At 54.2% G+C, this 20,632-nt stretch overlaps 1 protein-coding gene across 1 annotated transcript; it reads left to right on the forward strand.

Annotated features, from left to right (window-relative positions):
* Positions 1-1,027: 1,027 nt before the first annotated feature.
* Positions 1,028-18,193, forward strand: c6 (complement C6; the record flags this gene model as incomplete). Its single annotated transcript, XM_033016560.1, has 7 exons — positions 1,028-1,258; positions 5,038-5,278; positions 6,723-6,845; positions 10,669-10,832; positions 11,821-12,046; positions 16,554-16,725; positions 18,022-18,193. Coding segments are annotated over 7 exons (1,314 nt in total), but the record flags the coding sequence as incomplete, so codon positions are not given.
* Positions 18,194-20,632: the final 2,439 nt, after the last annotated feature.

Below are 20,632 nucleotides of genomic sequence, written 5' to 3' on the forward strand. Positions count from 1 at the left end.
CATTGAAGTACAGAAAAATCTTGGGTTGCAAGTCCATAGCTCCCTGAAAGTAGATAGGGTAATAACGAACGCACATGGTGAGCTTGCTACATTACTACATTGGTTCGGGCATTGAGTTTAAGGGTCAGTAAGCCACGTTCATGTCCATAAGTGATAGGACCGAAATTAGGCCATTCGGTCCATCAAATCTACTCCGCCATTCAATTATGGCTGATCTACTGTATCTCTCCCTCTCAACCCCATTCTCCTGCCTTCTTCTCCCCATAACCCTTGACATCCTTACTAATCAAGAATCTATCACTCTCCACGTTAAAAATGTCCCTTGGCTTGGCTTGGCTTTCACAGCCATCTGTGGCAATGAATTCCACAGATTCACCACTAGATTCCTCCTCATCTCCTTTCTAAAGGAACGTCCTTTGATTCTGAGGCTGTGCTGAGTAAACAGGATTGGGGAATCAAGAACTAAAGAGCATAGGTTGAAGGTGAGAGGGGCAAAGATTTAATAGGAACCCGAGGGGCAACCTTTGCACAGTGGGTGTATGGAACAAGCTGCCAGAGTTTCTCTTCTTTGAATAAAGGGGAGGCCATTTGAGACTGAGGTGAGAAAAAAAAAGTTTTCACCCCGAGAGTTGTGAATTTGTGGAATTCCCTGCCACAGAGGGCAGTGGAGGCCAAGTCACTGGATGGATTTAAGAGAGAGTTAGATAGAGCTCTAGGGGCTAGTGGAATCAAGGGATATGGGGAGAAGGCAGGCACGGGTTATTGATTGGGGACGATCAGCCATGATCACAATGAATGGCAGTGCTGGCTCGAAGGGCCGAATGGCCTCCTCCTGCACCTATCTTCTATGTTTCTAAGATGTGGAGGATGAAAGGGAAAGGCTATGAAGAAAGATGTGCCTGACCAAGAGAGAGGGAGGGTAGTCTCCAGAAGGCATCATGTGTGGCATGGACATTGTGGGCCGAAGGGCCTGATTGTGTGTCGCACTATTGTACGATCTATGCTCCAACGCGGTTGCTGTGGATGAATTCTGACCAAGGTACTTCCTTTCACCCAGAGAACTGTCCTGGAGGATGATGTCACAGCCAAGTTTTACACCGATGCAGTTGATTATGAATCTGGAGTGAACAATGCAGACAATGTGTACGATGAAAGGTCTAGCAGGTTCAACATCCCAATCCTGTACAGTCGCAAAAGAACCACTAAAACCACGCGGAAATCCAGCTTCCGGGAGGTGATCAAAGCTTCGAAAAAGAAGGTAGTTGCCATCATAATACAACGTAGCAAGAGTAATATACGATTAATACGCTGGGCTTGACTGTTTATTCATTTAAAAAATTTTTATATATACAAATACTTTTATTCAGAAAACAAAATGCAAACATACTAAAGGTAACACCATCAAAACTGCCTTTGTGGCAGTTTACAAAACACCAGTCATCAATTTCAAAATAACGTTGTCATCATCAGTTATACACTCGGTCTCCCGTGGTGACCAGCGTTCACGGAAGGCATCCAAGGTCCCCGTGGACAGCGCATGTTCCCGCTCCAGGGACACGGGCGTAGACCCGGAGAAGGGGCAGGCAGCCGACCCTGGCAATTGGCCGTCGACTACCGCTGCCTGGACCCGCGAATGGCCATCTTGGCCTGGCCCAGGGAGGGAGATATTGGCCACCGACAGGGAGACCCCCCCCCCTCCATCCCGACCACCCTCCCCCTCTGTACCGGGTGCCCAAATATCAGTAGTGTGGGGTTAAAATGTCGCCAATACTTGAGGAGCAGCCCCTTCAGTTGAACAGGGGCAGCAACCTCTCACACTCCGTATACACGTGGAACACGGTCTCTTCCTCGGCGCGGAAGTGACAGGCGGCTGGCGAGTCCGTGAACCGGCTCAAGTACGTGTTGCAGGCCGGGGCTGGCTTTGCATGGACGTGTGTGTGTGTGATGGAGCAGGGCAGAGGGAGCTCCACCCTGTGTCTGAACTCCTTTTAAAAAAAAATCCCAAATGCTTTCACACAAATACAGAGCAGTAATAAAATCAAGACTGCCATTTGGTGGCCTTGCACCCTGCTTGAAGTGGTATGAAACTGCACTTGAATTTGGTGGCCCTGCACCCTGCTTGAAATGGAATTTCAAGGAATAGCCGTGAGTCAACTGCCATCCCACCAGCCGTGAGTGAGTGAGCTGCCAGCACATCAGGCTTGAGTGACTGAGGGACCCCCCCCCTCTAAAAAGTACATAGTTACAATACCACTTGTTTTAGTGACTGTGAAATGAAAAAAGTAATTTAATTAACTAGATCCTGGCAAACCAATAACTATTGGTGAAAAACCAGTCCAGGCATTAAATTTTGGGCTTCAGCCCCATCCTGCCCTTTGGGCTTCTACCCCATCCTAACTTAGTTATGTGTGTGTGTATGTTAGTTGTCTGTGCCTGATGTGTGTGTGTTAGTTGTCTGTGCGTTATGTGTGTGTGTGTGTGTGTGTGGGAGGGGGAGGGAGGGAGAGAAGGGAGGAAGGAGAGAAGGGAGGGAAGTAGAGAAAGAAGGGAGGAAGGATAGAAAGAAGGGAGGGAGTGGTGAGTGAGGGAGGGAAGGAGAGAAGGGAAAAGAGAGAGGAAGGAGGGAGGGGAGAAGGGAAAATAGAGAGGAAGTAGGGAGGGAAGGAGAAAAGGGAGGGAAGGAAGGAGAGAATGGAGGGTGGGAAGGAAGGGAGGAAAGGGAGGGAAGGAGAGAAGGGAAAAGTGAGAGGAATGAGAGAAAAGGGGAGAGAGGGAAGGAGAGAAGGGAGGGAGGGAAGGGAAGGAGAGAAGGGAGGGAGGGAAGGAAGGAGAGAATGGAGGGTGGGAAGGAAGGAAGGAAGGGGAGGGAAGGAGAGAAGGGAAAAGAGAGAGGAAGGAGAGAAGGGAGGGAGGGAAGGGAAGGAGAGAAGGGAGGGAGAGGGCCGGCGGGAGGAGCGGATACCGGGGTCCGGGCGGACGGGTGTGAGCTGAGGCTGAGGTTTGTAAACGTTGCTCCAACGCCCAGCCCGGCCCTCCCGCTATTGTCTATAGGATCTTGGTTGTTCACCGCGTCTCCCCGGGGACAGAGAGTGGGGGAGCCGGGGCTGTGTGCGTGAACCACGGCGACTGGAGGGGCGGGAGCGCTGCCCCGGGACCGTGAGAGAACGACCCACCTCCCCCTCTCCTCCTTCTCCATTGACCCTCACAGCCCCCTCCCTTTCTTCCCCCTCCACCCCTCTACTCGCTCTCCCCCCCATCCACCCGGGGTAGATCTACCTGAGCCGAGAGTAGATTACTCCAAATATCCTAGAGCGGAGCTTTGCATTACTCCAGCGCGGGGCCCAATTGGGAGCAATCGGTCCAATCGGCTTAAAGCCGGTCCTGAGTTCTGACAGTGTGCGTGTGTGTGATGGGGACAGTGTGTGTGTGTGACAGGGACAGAGTGTATGATTGGGACAGTGTGGGTGACAGGGACAGTGTGTGTGTGTGATGGGAACAGTGTGTGTGTGTGATGTGGACAGTGTGTGTGTGTGATGGGGACAGTGTGTGTGTGTGATGGGGACAGTGTGTGTGTGTGTGTGTGATGGGGACAGTGTGTGTGTGTGACAGGGACAGAGTGTATGATTGGGACAGTGTGGGTGACAGGGACAGTGTGTGTGTGTGATGGGAACAGTGTGTGTGTGTGATGTGGACAGTGTGTGTGTGTGATGGGGACAGTGTGTGTGTGTGATGGGGACAGTGTGTGTGTGTGATGGGGACAGTGTGTGTGTGTGATGGGGACAGTGTGTGTGTGTGATGGGGACAGTGTGTGTGTGTGTGATGGGGACAGTGTGTGTGTGTGACAGGGACAGAGTGTATGATTGGGACAGTGTGGGTGACAGGGACAGTGTGTGTGTGGGATGGGAACAGTGTGTGTGTGTGATGTGGACAGTGTGTGTGTGTGATGGGGACAGTGTGTGTGTGTGTGATGGGGACAGTGTGTGTGTGTGTGTGGGGGAGAGTGTGTGTGTGTGTGATGGGGACAGTGTGTGTGTGTGTGATGGGGACAGTGTGTGTGTGTGTGATGGGGACAGTGTGTGTGTGTGTGATGGGGACAGTGTGTGTGTGTGATGTGAACAGTGTGTGTGTGTGTGATGGGGACAGTGTGTGTGTGTGATGGGGACAGTGTGTGTGTGTGATGGGGACAGTGTGTGTGTGTGATGGGGACAGTGTGTGTGTGTGATGGGGACAGTGTGTGTGTGTGATGGGGACAGTGTGTGTGTGTGTGATGGGGACAGTGTGTGTGTGTGATGTGAACAGTGTGTGTGTGTGATGGGGACAGTGTGTGTGTGTGTGATGGGGACAGTGTGTGTGTGTGTGATGGGGACAGTGTGTGTGTGTGACAGGGACAGAGTATGATTGGGACAGTGTGGGTGACAGGGACAGTGTGTGTGTGTGATGGGAACAGTGTGTGTGTGTGATGTGGACAGTGTGTGTGTGTGATGGGGACAGTGTGTGTGTGTGTGATGGGGACAGTGTGTGTGTGTGTGATGGGGACAGTGTGTGTGTGTGTGATGGGGACAGTGTGTGTGTGTGTGATGGGGACAGTGTGTGTGTGTGTGATGGGGACAGTGTGTGTGTGTGTGATGGGGACAGTGTGTGTGTGTGTGTGATGTGAACAGTGTGTGTGTGTGTGATGGGGACAGTGTGTGTGTGTGATGGGGACAGTGTGTGTGTGTGATGGGGACAGTGTGTGTGTGTGATGGGGACAGTGTGTGTGTGTGATGGGGACAGTGTGTGTGTGTGATGTGAACAGTGTGTGTGTGTGTGATGGGGACAGTGTGTGTGTGTGATGGGGACAGTGTGTGTGTGTGATGGGGACAGTGTGTGTGTGTGTGTGTGTGGACAGTGTGTGTGTGTGATGGGGACAGTGTGTGTGTGTGATGGGGACAGTGTGTGTGTGTGATGGGGACAGTGTGTGTGTGTGATGGGGACAGTGTGTGTGTGTGATGGGGACAGTGTGTGTGACGCTGTTCTGTCTGTCTTGCTGCCGTTCAGAACTCTCGGTTTGTCCGAGTGCATAAAACGATCGCCTATTCGGAGTTCACCATGAAGGACTCAGACCTGCACATTTCGGACTCCTTGGTGAAAGCCCTGAGCAGCCTGCCCCTGGAGTACAACTACGCCCTGTACAGCCGCATATTCGAGGACTTTGGCACTCACTACTTCAGCTCCGGCACCACCGGCGGCACCTACGACCTGCTCTACCAGTACGACAGCAACAGCATACATAGCTCAGGTACCGTGTCGGAAAGGCCAGCGGGCAGTGGGATGGGGCGAGGGGAGGGGGTGGGGAGTGGGGATCGGGGGAGTTGGTGGAATGGGGGGTGGGTATGGGGGGGTGGGGGAGGGGGATGTGAGAGTGGGGGGGTGTGGGAGGGTGGGGATGTGGGAGTGGGGGGGATGCTTCACACCCCCCCTCCCCCCCCACACCTCTCCCTCCCTCCTTCCCCCATACCCTCACACCCTCCCCCCATTCCTCCTTCCTGCCCTCCTCCTCCACACTCCCGACATGCTCCTTTCTTCCGTCCATTGCCCTCCACTCCATCCTCTAGTCACACTCACTTTCTCCCCATTCCACTCCCTTGTGCACTCACCGTTTCTCTCTCCCCATCCTAGGTATTCACACTCACTGCACTCTCTCCCCCTCTGCCCTCAGTGTCTCTCTCCCCTTTCTCACTTCAGTCTTTCTCTGTCTCTTTCCCCTCTATCAATCTTTCTCTCTCTCTCTCTCTCTCTGTGTCTCTCTCCCTCTTGCTTCCGCGCTCTCTGTCTCTCCTCTCATCCCTCGGTCTCTCTGTCTCCATCTCTCCTCTGGCTCTCTCTCCATTCCCTCTTTCACACCCGTCCCACTCGCATCGTTCTCTCACCCTGCCATTCTCTCTCTATGCCTCTCTCTCCCTCTCTGTCTCTCTTTGTCTCTCTCCCCTCTCAATCTCTCTCCCCATCTCTCTTTCTCCCTCTTTCCTCTATCTCCTGCTACCGCACTCTCTGTCTGTCTGTCTCCTCTCCTCTATCGCTCTCTGTCTCTCCCTCTATCATTCTCTCTCTGTCTCTCTCTCCCTCTCTTTCTCCCTCCTGCTATCGCACTCTGTCTGTCTCTCTTTCTCTCTCTCTATCATTCTCCCTCTCTCTCTCTCTTCCTCTCTCATTCTCCACCATTCTCTCTCTCTCTCTCGCCCTCTCTTTCTCCCCCTCCTCCTGCCGCACTCTCTGTCTCTCTTTCACTCTCTCTCTCCCTCTCTCGCTCTCTTCCTCTATCATTCACCATCATTCTCTCTGTCTCTCTGCCTCTCTCTCCCTCTCTGTCTTTCTCTCCTCTCCCTCTATCACTCTATAACTCACACTCTCTTTCTCCCTCCCTCCATCCCCCCTGCACCCCCCCCCCCCTGTCCCCTCTCCTGCCCAGTGGGATGGCCTCTGCTACATGTGCGCATTCACAGAGTGCCGGAGTAACTCAGCGGGACAGGCAGCGTCTCTGGAGGGAAGGAATGGGTGACGTTTCGGGTCGAGACCCTTCGTCCCTAGTCTGAAGCAGGGTCGAGACCCAGAACGTCACCCATTCCTGCCCTCCGGAGATGTTGTCCTGTCCCGCTGAGTTACTCCGGCACTCTGTGTCTATCTTTGGTTTAAACCAGCACCTGCAGTTCCTTCCTACACGCGTGTTCATTGTGTGTGTGCAGGTCTCACGCAGGCCGATCTGACGGAGTGCGTCGTCACGGAGACGGTCAGGCGAGTGTTCTTCATTCCATTCCGGAGATACTCGAGGAAGTGCACGGAAAACCACATGACCATTCGGACAAGTGGTGAGGGGTGAGAGGTCGTGGCAGCGGGGGGGGGGGCAGCATCCGTAGATGTCCTCAGGACACCTCGCCCTGGGCTGTGGGCAGAGGTTGGGGCGGATGGGGGGGGGGGCTTGGGGGAAGGGGACGTTCCAAAGACGTACAGGTTTGTAAGTTAATTGGCTTGGTATGAATGTAAAAAATTGTCCCAAATGTGTGTAGGGTAGTGTTAATGTGCGGGGATCGCTGGTTGGTGCGGACTCGGTCCAAAGGGACTGCTTCCGCACTGTATCTCCAAACTAAACTAAAGGTACAGAAGTTTAGTTTTGTGATACAGCATGGGAACAGACTCTTTGGCTACACTAGTTCTGTGTTATCCCACTTTCTCATCCACTCCCTACACACGGGGGACAATTTACAGAGGCTGATTAACCTACAACCCCGCACGTCTTTGGGATGTGGGAGGAAACCAGAGCACCCGGAGGAAGCCCATGTGGTCACAGGGAGAACGTGCCAACTCCACACAGACAGCACCCACAGTCAGGATGATACCCTGGTCTCTGGCGCGATAAGGCAGCGGCTCTACCAGCTGCGCCACTCTGCTGCTCGAAGAAGCTTGAAATACCTCACAGAAGCAAAGGGGAAGATACAGAGTGCAGAATATAGTTCTCAGCAATGTAGCGCATCACTTCCAGAGACAAAGACCAATGTCCACAATGGGGTAGATGTGAATCGGACAGTACCCTAGCTTATGGAAGGACCGTTCAGAAGCCTGATAACAGAGGGGAAGAAGCTTTTCCTGAGTCTGGTGGTGCACGCTTTCAAGCTTCTGTACCTTCTGCCGGACGGGAGCGGGGAGAAGAAGGAATGACCAGGGTGGGACAGGGACAAGTCTCTGATTATTTTGGCTGCTTTTCTGAATCTCACTGATCCTGTTGCAAGAGCATTATACAATCAGATAATGAATGTCCATTTCCTTCTGTGGGATTTTTCTCCATCTTGACCCCAATGGGAAGTTGACCCCAATGTTTGTGTCCTTCCTGACAGCCTCTGGTTAATGTAACTCATTACTTTGTGTTTTCTAAATGTTCCTTCAGCAGATGCCAGATTTATTCCCTCTCCCACACTAACACACTGTTTAGCTGCACGCCCCTCGGTCTCTGATCCAAGTGAAGCCTCTCCCAGTGAAATGCCGCTTCTCCATGTTCTCCAGAGATGCTGCCTGACCCTCTGAGTTACTCCAGCACTCTGTGAAACGTCACCTATTCATGTTCTCCAGAGATGCTGCCTGACCCGCTGAGTTACTCCAGCACTCTGTGAAACGTCACCTATCCATATTCTCCACAGATGCTGCCTGACCCGCTGTGTCTGCTGTTTAGTTTAGTTTAGTTTAGAGATACAGCGCAGAAACAGGCCCTTCAGCCCACCAAGTCCACGCCGACCAGCGATCCCCGCACACTAACACTACCCTACACACATTAGGGATAATTTACAATGATACCAAGCCAATTAACCTACAAACCTGCACCTCCTTGGAGTGTGGGAGGAAACAGGCGATCTCGGAGAAAACCCACGCAGGTCACGAGGAGCCCCCTTCCCCGCGGTTGCCATGGAGATAGCCGAGGCCTAGGGGAATGGGGAAGGAAGGTGGAGCCTGGCAGGTCCGGGAAGGTGGGTGGCTGTGACGGGCCAGCTGGATAGAACATGCCAGTAGAGCCGCTTCGTCACAACACCTGAAACCCGGGTCCCATCCCTGACCTCGGGTGCTGTCTGTGTGGAGTTTGCACCCTCCTCACGACCGCGTGGGTTTACTCCGGGTGCTCCGGTTTCCTCCCACGTCCCAAAGGCTGGCGGGATTGTAGGTTCATGGACCCTCTGTAAATTCCCCCGAGTGTGTCGTGAGTGGATGAGAAAGTGAGATAACATGCAACTGGTGTGAAAGGGTGATCGATGTTTGGCCTGTACTTGATGGGTCTGTGTCTGTATCACTAGACTCAACCAAACCAAAACCATGGAACAACAGCGGCACAGGCCCTTCAGCCCATACTATCTGTGCCAAACACCATGCCAAGACCAACTCCATATCCTTCCATTCCCTGCGTATCCACAAGCCTATCTGAAAGTTTGTTAAACACCACTATCGTATCTGCTTCCACCACCAGCCCCTGCAGCACGTTCCAGGCACCCACCACCCTCTGCGTAAAAAACCTGCCCCGCAAATCTCCTTAATGCTGCCCCTATCACTTTAAAGCTTTACATTCTTATATTTGATATTTAATCATCATCATAAACATACTTTATTAGCCAAGTATGTTTTGCAACATACGAGGAATTTGATTTACCATACAGTCATAGCAATAAAAAGCAACAGAACACACAAAATACATTTTAACATGAACATCCACCACAGTGACTCCTCCACATTCCTCACTGTAATGGAAGGTGAAAAAAAAGTTCAATCTCTTCCCTTCTTTGTTCTCCCGCGGTCGTGGGCCTCGAGCCTTCCGTTGACGGGACGATCTTGGCTCCCGTAGCTGGCGTTTGGGCCCTCGCGTCGGGGCGATCAAGTCCCGCATCGGGGGGATGTCAGCTCCCCCATCGCCGGGCGATCGGACCCTGGCCTGGGTCGGGGCTGGTCGAAACCTTCTGCGTAGTTTGGAGATTCCCGACATCGGTCTCTACCCGAGACTGCGAGCTCCTCGATGGTGAAATCCACAGGCCACGGTTGGAGCGTCGATCCCAGGCAAGGGATCGGCTCCGATTGTAAGTCCACGTCCCCACGGTGGGGAGGGTGGAGGATATTCCCATCCTGGGAAAAAGGTTCTGACCATCTACTACATCCAAGCCTCTCATAGTTTTATATAATTCTATCAGGTCTCCCCCTCAACCACAGGCGTTACAGTGAAAACAATCCAAGTTGTTTCCACAACCCTCTCATCCAGGCATCATTCTGGTACACCTCCTCTGCACCCTCTCCAAAGCCTCCACATCCTTCTTGTAATGGAGTGACCAGAACTGCACGCAATACTACAAATGCGGCAACTAGCAAGCGGTCCTGGCCAACTATCTCCTTCATTAGGCTATCTTTAATCGGACTTTACTGGACTTTATCTTGCATTAAACGTTATTGCCTTTATCCTGGAACTGTGCACGGTGAATGGCTCGATTGTAATCATTCATTGTCTTTCCACTGACCGGTTAACACACAGCCGCGGTCACAGTGGCGCAGCGGTAGAGTTGCTGCCTTACAGTGAATGCAGCGCCGGAGACCCGGGTTCGATCCCGACTACGGGTGCTGTCTGTGCGGAGTTTGCACAGTCTCCCCGTGACCTGCGTGGGTTTTCTACGAGATCTACGGTTTCCTCCCACACTCCAAAGACGTACAGGTTTATAGGTTAATTGGCTGGGTAAATGTAAAAAATTGTCCCTAGTGGTGTGGGATAGTGTTGGTGTGCGGGGATCGCTGGTCGGCACGGACCCGGTGGGCCGAAGGGCCTGTTTCCACTCTGTATCTCTAAACTAAACTAAAACTAAACAAAAGCTTCTCGCTGTCTCGTTACACGTGACAATAATCTAAAATCAAACTAAGCTTGACTCTTCAAGAGACTTTTCAAGAGAGGGCTCAGAGATAGGGCTCTTAAAGATAGCAGAGTCAGGGGATATGGGGAGAAGGCAGGAACGAGGTACAGATTGGGGATGATCAGCCATTGAATGGCGGTGCTGGCTTGAAGGGCCGAATGGCCTACTCCTGCACCTATTGTCTATTGTCTATTGTCCCTGACTCTTGTACTCAATGCCCTGGATGTGGTTCACAGTCTGTGTGCTCCCCCCACCCCCCCAATGGCAGGTTCGATCCTGGAGGCATCGGAGAAGTCGGTGTCAATGGTGAAGGGGGGCCGGGTGGAGTACGCTGCCGCCCTCGCCTGGGAGAATGGACAGCAACTGTCCAACAAATCGTTCGTGGAGTGGGAGAAATCGGTCCGTGTCAACCCCACCGTGGTGGACTTCAAGGTCAGTACTGCTCCTCTCCTAACCCAACCTTCACCCGGGAAGGCCATGTTGAATTCGGCCATTCAGTCATGAATAATCTAGCTCTCCCTCCCAACACCATTCTCCCACCTTCTCCCCGTCACCCCTGACCTCCCCTACCCACCCCCCCCACCCCTCCACATCAACCACGGCCATTCAACCAGCCCATTGCTGCCTCTCCTGATCTCATCCACCACAACATCTCTCTCTGTCCCCGTCTCTTTCAAGATACCTTTCAAGCCTGTGCCTTTCTCTCTTTCCCTCCACCTCTGTCTCAATGCCGCACTCTCCCACATTGTCACTGTTTCTCTCTTTTTCTGTTTCTCCTTCTCCTTGCTCTCCCTCTCTTTCTCCCTCTCTGTCACCATCACTCTCTTCCTCCCCCATCCTTCCTCTATCCCAATCTCTCTCTCCTAAACTTCACAATCTCTTTCCCTCCCATCCTCTCTTCTTTCTAACCTCTCTTCTCAACCTCTTCCTGCTCACCTTCTCTCCTATCCTTGCTCGCCAACACTCCCCCATCCTCTCGCTCCTACCTTCTCTCCCACTCCGAAACTTCCTTCCCTCTCTCTCATCTTCTCTCTTTCCCAACTTCTCCCTCTCCCAACCTCTCCCTGTCCCACCCTCTCTCCCAACCTCTCCCTATCCTATCTCTTCTAACTCCTATCCTATCCTTTCTCTCCCCTCCTATCCTATCTGCTTCCAACCTCTCTTTATACTCTCTCTCCCAATCTCTCCCAATCCTCTCCTCTCTCTCCGGTTCTCTCCCTATCCTCTCTCCCTATCCTCTCCTCTCTCTCCCAGTCTCTCCGTATCCTCTCCTCTCTCTTCGAGTCTCTCCCTATCTCCTCTCTCTCCCAAGCACCCGTACCCCAGCCTCTCCCTCCCACACTCTCTCCCTCCCTCTCTCCCTTCCTCCATGTGCGGCCATGTTTGCCCTGGCGTGTACGTTGTGTGTGATTCCCCGCAGCTGCGGCCCATCCTGGGCCTGGTGAAGGACATCCCGTGTGCGGTGACCAAGCGGCAGCACCTGGAGCGGGCCCTGATGGACTACATGGAGGACCTGGACCCGTGCAAATGCCGGCCGTGCCCCAACAACGGCAAGGCGGTCATGGTGGACAACAGCTGTGCCTGCATCTGCAGGGCCGGTACCTACGGGGACAGCTGTGAACATCGCCAGCCCCACTACCACTCAGGTAACCGCTTCACCCACACCCACACCCTGCAGCTGCAAGTCGCACAACAACCGATGTTGCAACCAGTGTTGCAGTGTGGGGTGCTGCAGTGTTGCATTGTGGGGGTGCTGCAGTGTGGGGTGCTGCAGTGTTGCATTGTGGGGTGCTGCAGTGTGGGGTGTTGCAGTGTGGGGTGTTGCAGTGTGGGGTGTTGCAGTGTGGGGTGTTGCAGTGTGGGGTGTTGCAGTGTGGGGTGTTGCAGTGTGGGGTGCTGCAGTGTGGGGTGCTGCAGTGTGGGGTGCTGCAGTGTGGGGTGCTGCAGTGTGGGGTGTTGCAGTGTGGGGTGCTGCAGTGTGGGGTGCTGCAGTGTGAGGCGGTGCAGTGTTGCAGTGTGGGGTGCTGCAGTTTTGCAGTGTGGGGTGTTGCAGTGTGGGGTGCTGCAGTTTTGCAGTGTGGGGTGTTGTAGAGTGGGGTGCTGCACTCTGGGGTGTTGCAGTGTGGGGTGCTGTAGTGTTGCAGTGTGGGGTGCTGCAGTTTTGCAGTGGGGTTTTGCAGTGTGGGGTGCTGCAGTTTTGCAGTGTGGGGTTTTGCAGTGTGGCGTGCTGCAGTTTTGCAGTGTGGGGTTTTGCAGTGTGGGGTGCTGCAGTTTTGCAGTGTGGGGTTTTGCAGTGTGGGGTGCTGCAGTTTTGCAGTGTGGGGTTTTGCAGTGTGGGGTGCTGCAGTTTTGCAGTGTGGGGTTTTGCAGTGTGGGGTGCTGCAGTTTTGCAGTGTGGGGTTTTGCAGTGTGGGGTGCTGCAGTTTTGCAGAGTGGGGTGCTGCACTATGGGGTGTTGCAGTGTGGGGTGCTGCAGTGTGGGGTGCTGTAGTGTTGCATTGTGGGGTGCTGCAGTGTTGCATTGTGGGGTGTTGCAGTGTGGGATGTTGCAATGTTGCATTGTGGGGGTGCTGCAGCATTGCAGTGTGGGGTGCTACATTGCGGGCAGTAGTTCCACTTGCTCGCGTTTGGCCCTTTAACCCTCCAAACCTGCCCTAACCATGTACGTATTCAAATGTCTCTTAAACGCTGCAATGGTCCCTGCATCATCTACCTCCTCCAGCAGCTCGTTCCATACACCCATCACCCATTGTGTTAAACAAAATTACCCCTCAGTTCCCATTGAATCTCCCCCCCCCCCCCCCCCCCCGCATCTTAAAGCTATACCTTCCGGTTCTCGATTCTTGTACTTTGGGCAAAAGACTGGGCATTTACCCGAATTATTCCCCTCATGATCTTGTACACCTCTGTAAGATCACCCCTCAGCCTCCTGCACTCTAAGGTATAGAGTCCCAGCCTGCTCAACCTCTCCCTATAGCTCAGACCCTCAAGTCCTGGCAACATCCTCTTTTCTGCACCCGTTCCAGCTTGACATCTTTCCTGTAACATGGTGAGCAAATACTCTAAGTGCGGCTTCACCACATCTTATACAACTGCAACATGACCTCCCAACATCTATACTCAATACTCTGACTGATGAAGGCACACTGTATGTGCCAAAAGGGTGATCAAAGTGGCGCAGCGGTAGAGTTGCTGCCTTACAGCGAATGCAGTGCTGGAGACCCGGGTTCAATCCCGACGACAGGTGCTGTCTGTACGGAGTTTGTACGTTCTCCCCGTGACCTGCGTGGGTTTTCTCCGAAATCTTTGGATTCCTCCCACACTCCAAAGACGTATGGGTTTGTAGGTTAATTGGCTTGGTATAAATGCAAAAATCGTCCCTCGTGTGTGTGGGATAGTGTTAGTGTGCGGGGATCGCTGGTCGGCGCAGACCTGGTGGGCCGAAGGGCCTGTTTACGCGCTGTATCTCTTATCTAAACTAAACTAAAAGCCTTTTTGACCACCCTATTTATCTGTGATACAACTTTTAAGGAATTGTGAGCATGGCCAGGGTCGTTTGGGTCTTAGATGAGATTGGCTGCCTTTTTGAAGCAATGCCTCCCATAGATCCCTTCGATGGGGGGGAGGTCAGTACCCGTGATAGACCGGGGCTGTGTCCACCTCTCTCTGTAGTCTCCTTCATTCTTGGGCGTTCGAGTTGCTGAACCAGCCCGTGATTCAAGTCAGAGTGCTCTCCACCACACACCTGCAGTACAAGAAGTTCGGCAACATTACAAATCTTTTTGAATGCGTATATTGTTGGGAGATTTAGTGGTAGGTCAGAGGTTTGGAAAATCTTCAGAGGCCACCAAGGGGTGCCTGAAATTAAGGAGTAAATAAGAGAATAGTTGTTCCTGGAAAAAAAGTCACAGAGTGCTGGAGTAACTCAGCGGGTCAGGCAGCATCTGTGGAGAACATGGATAGGTGACATTTCACAGAGTGCTGGAGTAACTCAGTGGGTCAGGCAGCATCTGTGGAGAACATGGATAGGTGACGTTTCACAGAGTGCTGGAGTAACTCAGCGGGTCAGGCAGCATCTCTGGAGAACATGGATAGGTGACGTTTCACAGAGTGCTGGAGTAACTCAGCGGGTCAGGCAGCATCTGTGGAGAACATGGATAGGTGACGTTTCACAGAGTGCTGGAGTAACTCAGCGGGTCAGGCAGCATCTCTGGAGAACATGGATAGGTGACGTTTCAGGTCGAGAAGAAGAAGGAAGGTCTGGAGCCGAAACGTCACCCATTCCTTGCTGCCTGCCCCGCTGAGTTACTCCAGCACTTTGTGTCTGACCTTGGTTTAAACCAGCATCTGCAGTTCCACCCAACACAATAGTTAACCATGTGAATGTTAATGATGGGAATCAGGCCGTTGAGCATTATTTTGTGTACGCCTGCCTTCACAACTGAGGCACATAGAAACATAGAAACATAGAAAATAGGTGCAGGAGTAGGCCATTCGGCCCTTCAAGCCTGCACCGCCATTCAATATGATCATGGCTGATCATCCAACTCAGTATCCTGTACCTGCCTTCTCTCCATACCCCCTGATCCCTTTAGCCACAAGGGCCACATCTAACTCCCTCTTAAATATAGCCAATGAACTGGCCTCAATTACTTTCTGTGGCAGAGAATTCCACAGATTCACCACTCTCTGTGTGAAAAACAAAATTCTCATCTCGGTCCTAAAAGACTTCCCCCTTATCCTTAAACTGTGACCCCTATTTCTGGATTCCCCAATATCGGGAACAATCTTCCTGCATCTAGCCTGTCCAACCCCTAAAGAATGTTGTAATTGCACACCAGTGCTGCGGGTGTGGAAAGCCCTGGGTAAAAGCCCCAAATGACGGATTGCTTCGCTAAGTGGACTGCTGGGCCAGTTCTGGAGCCCAGGGGAAGCGCTGGGTCTGGTTTCCAACATTCCTTGCAGAGCCTTTTTGAAAACCGCAAATGTGACAGCACTGTGGAAGAAAAGCTGGGAGCATTGGCCAGCCAGCTGCTGCAACACTGCCCACATCCATCACTGTGAAAGCAATAACAGGATGTTTTGAAAATCAAAATGACATGGACCAGAGTTGAAATGTTTTTTTCTGGAAAGGATCTGAACTCGGACAAATTCTTCGACGTTCTTTGGGAAAGCACCAAGCCGAGTGTAGATAAAGAGATGCCAGTTATTGTTAGTGTGTGTCGTCTTAGTTTAGTCTGGGTTACTGCAGCATTTGTGTCTACCTCGGTTTAGTTTAGTTTAGAGACACAGCGTGGAAACAGGCCCTTCGGCCCACCGAGTCTGCACCGACCAGCGATCCCCGCACACCAACACTGTCCGACACACACTAGGGACAATTTACACCTACACCAAGCCGATTAACCTACAAACATGTGTGTTTTGGGATGTGGGAGGAAACCAGAGCTCCAGGAGGGAACTCACGCGGGTCACGGGAAGAACGCACAAACTCCGTGCACTCCATGGTCAGGATGGAACCCGGGTCTCTGGCGCTGTGAGGCAGTAACTCTATCACTGCGCCACCGTGCTGCCCCACCATGCGACTAAAGCTCTAGTCATCGAGCTGTACAGCACAGAGACAGGCCCTTCAGCCCATCATGTCCTTGCCGATCAAGGTGGCATACATTCCCATTTCCCCAGTAGAACCTCCACACCGTCCAATCCATTGATCTGTTCAAATGTCTTTTGAAAGTTGTGATATTGTCTGCTCCCATAGCTTCCTCTGGCAGCTTGTTCCAGATACGGACTACCCTCTGTGTGACCAAGTTGTCCCTGAGGTACATCTTTGGGAACAGAAACTACTCTGGAGTTTAGAAGGATGAGAGGGAATCTCACTGAAACATATAAGATTGTTAAGGGCTTGGGGTTTGGACACGCTGGAGGCAGGAAACATGTTCCCGATGTTGGGGGAGTGCAGAACCAGGGGCCACAGTTTAAGAATAAGGAGTAAGCCATTTAGAATGGAGACGAGGAAATACTTTTCACACAGAGAGTGGTGAGGCTGTGGAATTCTCTGTGTGAAAAGTGTCCCCCAGTGTGTGTCCCTGTGTCTGTGTCTCCTGGCTGGGTCCCGGTCTCTGACTCTGTGTGTGTGTGTGTGTGTGTCCCATGCAGAGGTGCAGGACGGATACTGGAACTGCTGGACCTCATGGAATTCATGCGACTCCTCGTTCAGTCGCCAGAGAAGCCGGCAGTGCAACAACCCAGCCCCGCAGCACGGGGGCAAACCATGCGACGGGCCCGACACACAGCAGCAGCACTGCCGCATCTCACTCTTCGCTCAGGAGTACGTCCCCCTCCCTCTGCTGCCATCCCTCCCCCCCATCCCCCCTCATCACCCTCCCCCCACCCCCCCCCCAACACTCCCCCTCCAACACCAACCCCCCATCCCCCCTCATCACTCTCCCCCCACCCCCCCAAACACCAACTCCCCAACACCCCCCCCCAAACACCAACCCCCCATCCCCCCTCATCACCCTCCCCCGCCCCCCATCAACACCATCCCCCAACAGCCTCCCCCACCTCCCCCCAACACCAACTCCCCAACACCCCCCCTCTAACACCAACCCCCCATCCCCCCTCAACACCCTCCCCCCCACCCAACACCCCCCCCAACACCACTCCCCCTCCAACACCAACCTCCCATCCCCCCTCATCACCCTCCCCCATCAACACCATCCCCAACACCCTCCCCCACCCCCCGCCCACACCCCCCCAACACCCTCCCCCCACCACCCTCCCCCCCACCCCCATCAAACCACCCCCCCAACACCACCCCCCAAATACCCTCCCCCCACCCCCCCAACACCACCCCCTGCCTCTCTCCTGCCCTGCTCCCACCTCCCTCCCTGCCTTCCTCAACCCCCTCCTCCCCCACCCCCCCCCCCTGCTCCCCTCCCTCCACATCCCCTGATGTCCCCACTCCTCCCCCCCCCCCCACCTCCTCCATGCACTTTCCTTCTCTCCTCCCCCCTTCCACCCTGCTCCCTCCGTTCCCCCTCCCTCCTCTGTTCCCCTGCCACCCTGTCTCTGCCCCCCGGGCACCAGAATGGGCCGGATGGTGGGAGTGGGTTTGGAGTGGTCAAGGGGAGGGTGGGTTTGGAGTGGGGGGGGTGGGGGGTGGGGGAGATGCTTCTGCACCGTCACCCCTCCCACTCCCCACCACTCCTCAGCTGCACCACACATGTTCTGCAGCCCCATCACGTGGCCCACAGCAACCTCCATTGACACAGTGCCATCACGGTGCCAACCACATCCTCCATTCTGGTTGCCCTGTGAGTGCCAGGAGCCACGGCAGGGGTGTGTGGGTTGCACGAGGGGCCTGGCGATGGTCGGACGCAGGAGGGGCGTGGGAATGGTCGGCCGCACTGCTGGATAGTACCGTGGAGCTGAGGCTACGGGGGTTATGATCCTCGGGAGGGGGTGAACTGGAGATGGGTGAGGATGTGACCGAGACCTGGCTGGCCCGTGGGTGAGGGGCAGTGTGGGTGGCGGGGCGAGGGGCCGGCAAGAAGCGCTGGGTGGCGGGTTGGGGGGGGTGAGGGCACACCCGAGTGACCACTCTGACTCTGCGTTGCCTCAGGACCACCCCGTGCGTCAACGACAACGAGGGAAGGCGGGAGAGCGCGACGAAGAGCCCCTGGGACCCCAAAGACAGCTCCCCGCACTGCCCCAGGCCCGAGCCCCCTGAAAACAGCTTCCTCAGGGTGAACACGGACACCGGAACCACCACACACTGACCCACCCACACACTGACCCACCCACACACTGACCCACACACTGACCCACCCACACACTGACCCACCCACACACTGACCCACACACTGACCCACCCACACACTGACCCACCCACACACTGACCCACCCACACACTGACCCACACACTGACCCTCCCACACACTCACTGACCCACACACTGACCCACCCACACACTGACCCACCCACACACTGACCCGCCCACATAGTGACCCACACACTGACCCACCCACACACTGACCCACCCACATACTGACCCACACACTGACCCACCCACACACTCACTGACCCACACACTGACCCACCCACACACTGACCCACCCACACACTCACTGACCCACACACTGACCCACCCACACACTCACTGACCCACACACTGACCCACCCACACACTGACCCACACACTGACCCACCCACACACTCACTGACCCACACACTGACCCACCCACACACTGACCCACACACTGACCCACACACTGTGACACACACTGGCCCACCCACACACGGACCCACCCACCCACTGACCCACACACTGACCCACACACTGACCCACACACTGACCCACACACTGTGACACACACTGACCCACACACGGACCCACACACTAACCCACACACTGACCCACTCACACATTGACCCACACACTGTGACACACACTGGCCCACCCACCCACTGACCCACACACTGTGACACCCACACACTGACCCACACACTGACCCACCCACCCACTGACCCACACACTAACCCACCCACACACTAACCCACCCACACACTGACCCACACACTAACCCACCCACACACTAACCCACCCACACACTGACCCACACACTAACCCACCCACACACTGATCCACTCACTGACCCACACACTGACCCACCCACTCACGGACCCACTCACGGACCCACACACTCACTGACCCACCCACTGACAGTGTGTGTGTGAGTATGTGGGTCAACCTGTGTATGATTGCGAGTGTGTGTGTGTGTGTGTGTGTGTGTGTGTGTGTGTGTGTGTGTGTGTGTGTGTGTGTGTGTGTGTGTGTGTGTGTGTATGTGTATGTGTGTGTGAGTGGGTCAGCCTGTGTGTGTGTGTGTGAGAGTGTGTGTGTGTGTGTGTGTGTGAGCCTGTGTGTGTGTGTGTGAGTGTGAGCCTGGGTGTGTGTGTGAGTGTGTGTGTGTGTGTGAGTGTGTGTGTGTGTGTGTGTGTGTGTGTGTGTGTGTGTGAGCCTGTGTGTGTGTGTGTGAGTGTGAGCCTGGGTGTGTGTGTGAGTGTGTGTGTGTGTGTGTGAGTGTGTGTGTGTGTGTGTGTGTGTGTGTGTGTGTGTGTGTGTGTGTGTGTGTGTGTGTGTGTGTGTGAGGGTGCGAGTGTGTGTGTGTGAGTGTGAGCCTGGGTGTGTGTGTGTGTGTGTGAGTGTGAGTGGGTCAGTGTGCCCCTGGGACCCCAAAGACAACTCCCCGCACTGCCCCGGGCCCGAGCCCCCTGAAAACAGCTTCCTCAGGGTGAACACGGACACCGGAACCACCACACACTGACCCACACACACATTGACCCACTCACTGTGACACACGCTGGCCCACCCACTGGCCCACACACTGACCCACACACTGACCCACACACTCACTGACCCACTCCCTGTGACACCCACACACTGACCCACCCACACACTGACCCACTCACTGACCCACACACTGACCCACCCACTCACTGACCCACCCACTCACTGACCCACTCGCTGTGACACCCACACACTGACCCACTCACACATTGACCCACACACTAACCCACCAACACACTGACCCACACACTAACCTACCCACACACTGATCCACACACTGACCTACACACTGACCCACACACTCACTGACCCACCCACACACTGACCCACCCACACACTGACCCACACACTGACCCACTCACACATTGACCCACACACTAACCCACCCACACACTGATCCACACACTGACCTACACACTGACCCACACACTCACTGACCCACCCACTCACTGCCCCACCCACTCACGGACCCACATACTCACTGACCCACCCACTCACTGACCCACCCACTCACTGACCCACCCACTCACTGACCCACCCACTGACATTGTGTGTGTGAGTATGTGGGTCAACCTGTGTATGATTGCGAGTGTGTGTGTGTGTCTGAGTGTGTGTGTGTGTATGTGAGTGTGTGTGTGTGTGAGTATGTGGGTCAGCCTGTGTGTGAGTGTGGGTCAGCCTGTGTTTGAGTGTGTGTGGATTAGCCTGTGTGAGTGTGTGTGTGAATGTGTGTGTGTGGGTCAGCCTGTGTGTGAGTGTGTGTGTGAGTGAGTGTGTGTGTGTGTGAGTGTGTGTGTGTGTGTGTGTGTGTGTGTGTGTGAGCCTGTGTGTGTGCGTGTGAGGGTGCGTGTGAGGGTGCGAATATGTGTGAGTGTGAGCCTGG

The sequence above is a fragment of the Amblyraja radiata genome, unplaced genomic scaffold, assembly GCF_010909765.2.
Source record: "Amblyraja radiata isolate CabotCenter1 unplaced genomic scaffold, sAmbRad1.1.pri scaffold_1165_ctg1, whole genome shotgun sequence".
NCBI classification, from domain to species: domain Eukaryota; kingdom Metazoa; phylum Chordata; class Chondrichthyes; order Rajiformes; family Rajidae; genus Amblyraja; species Amblyraja radiata.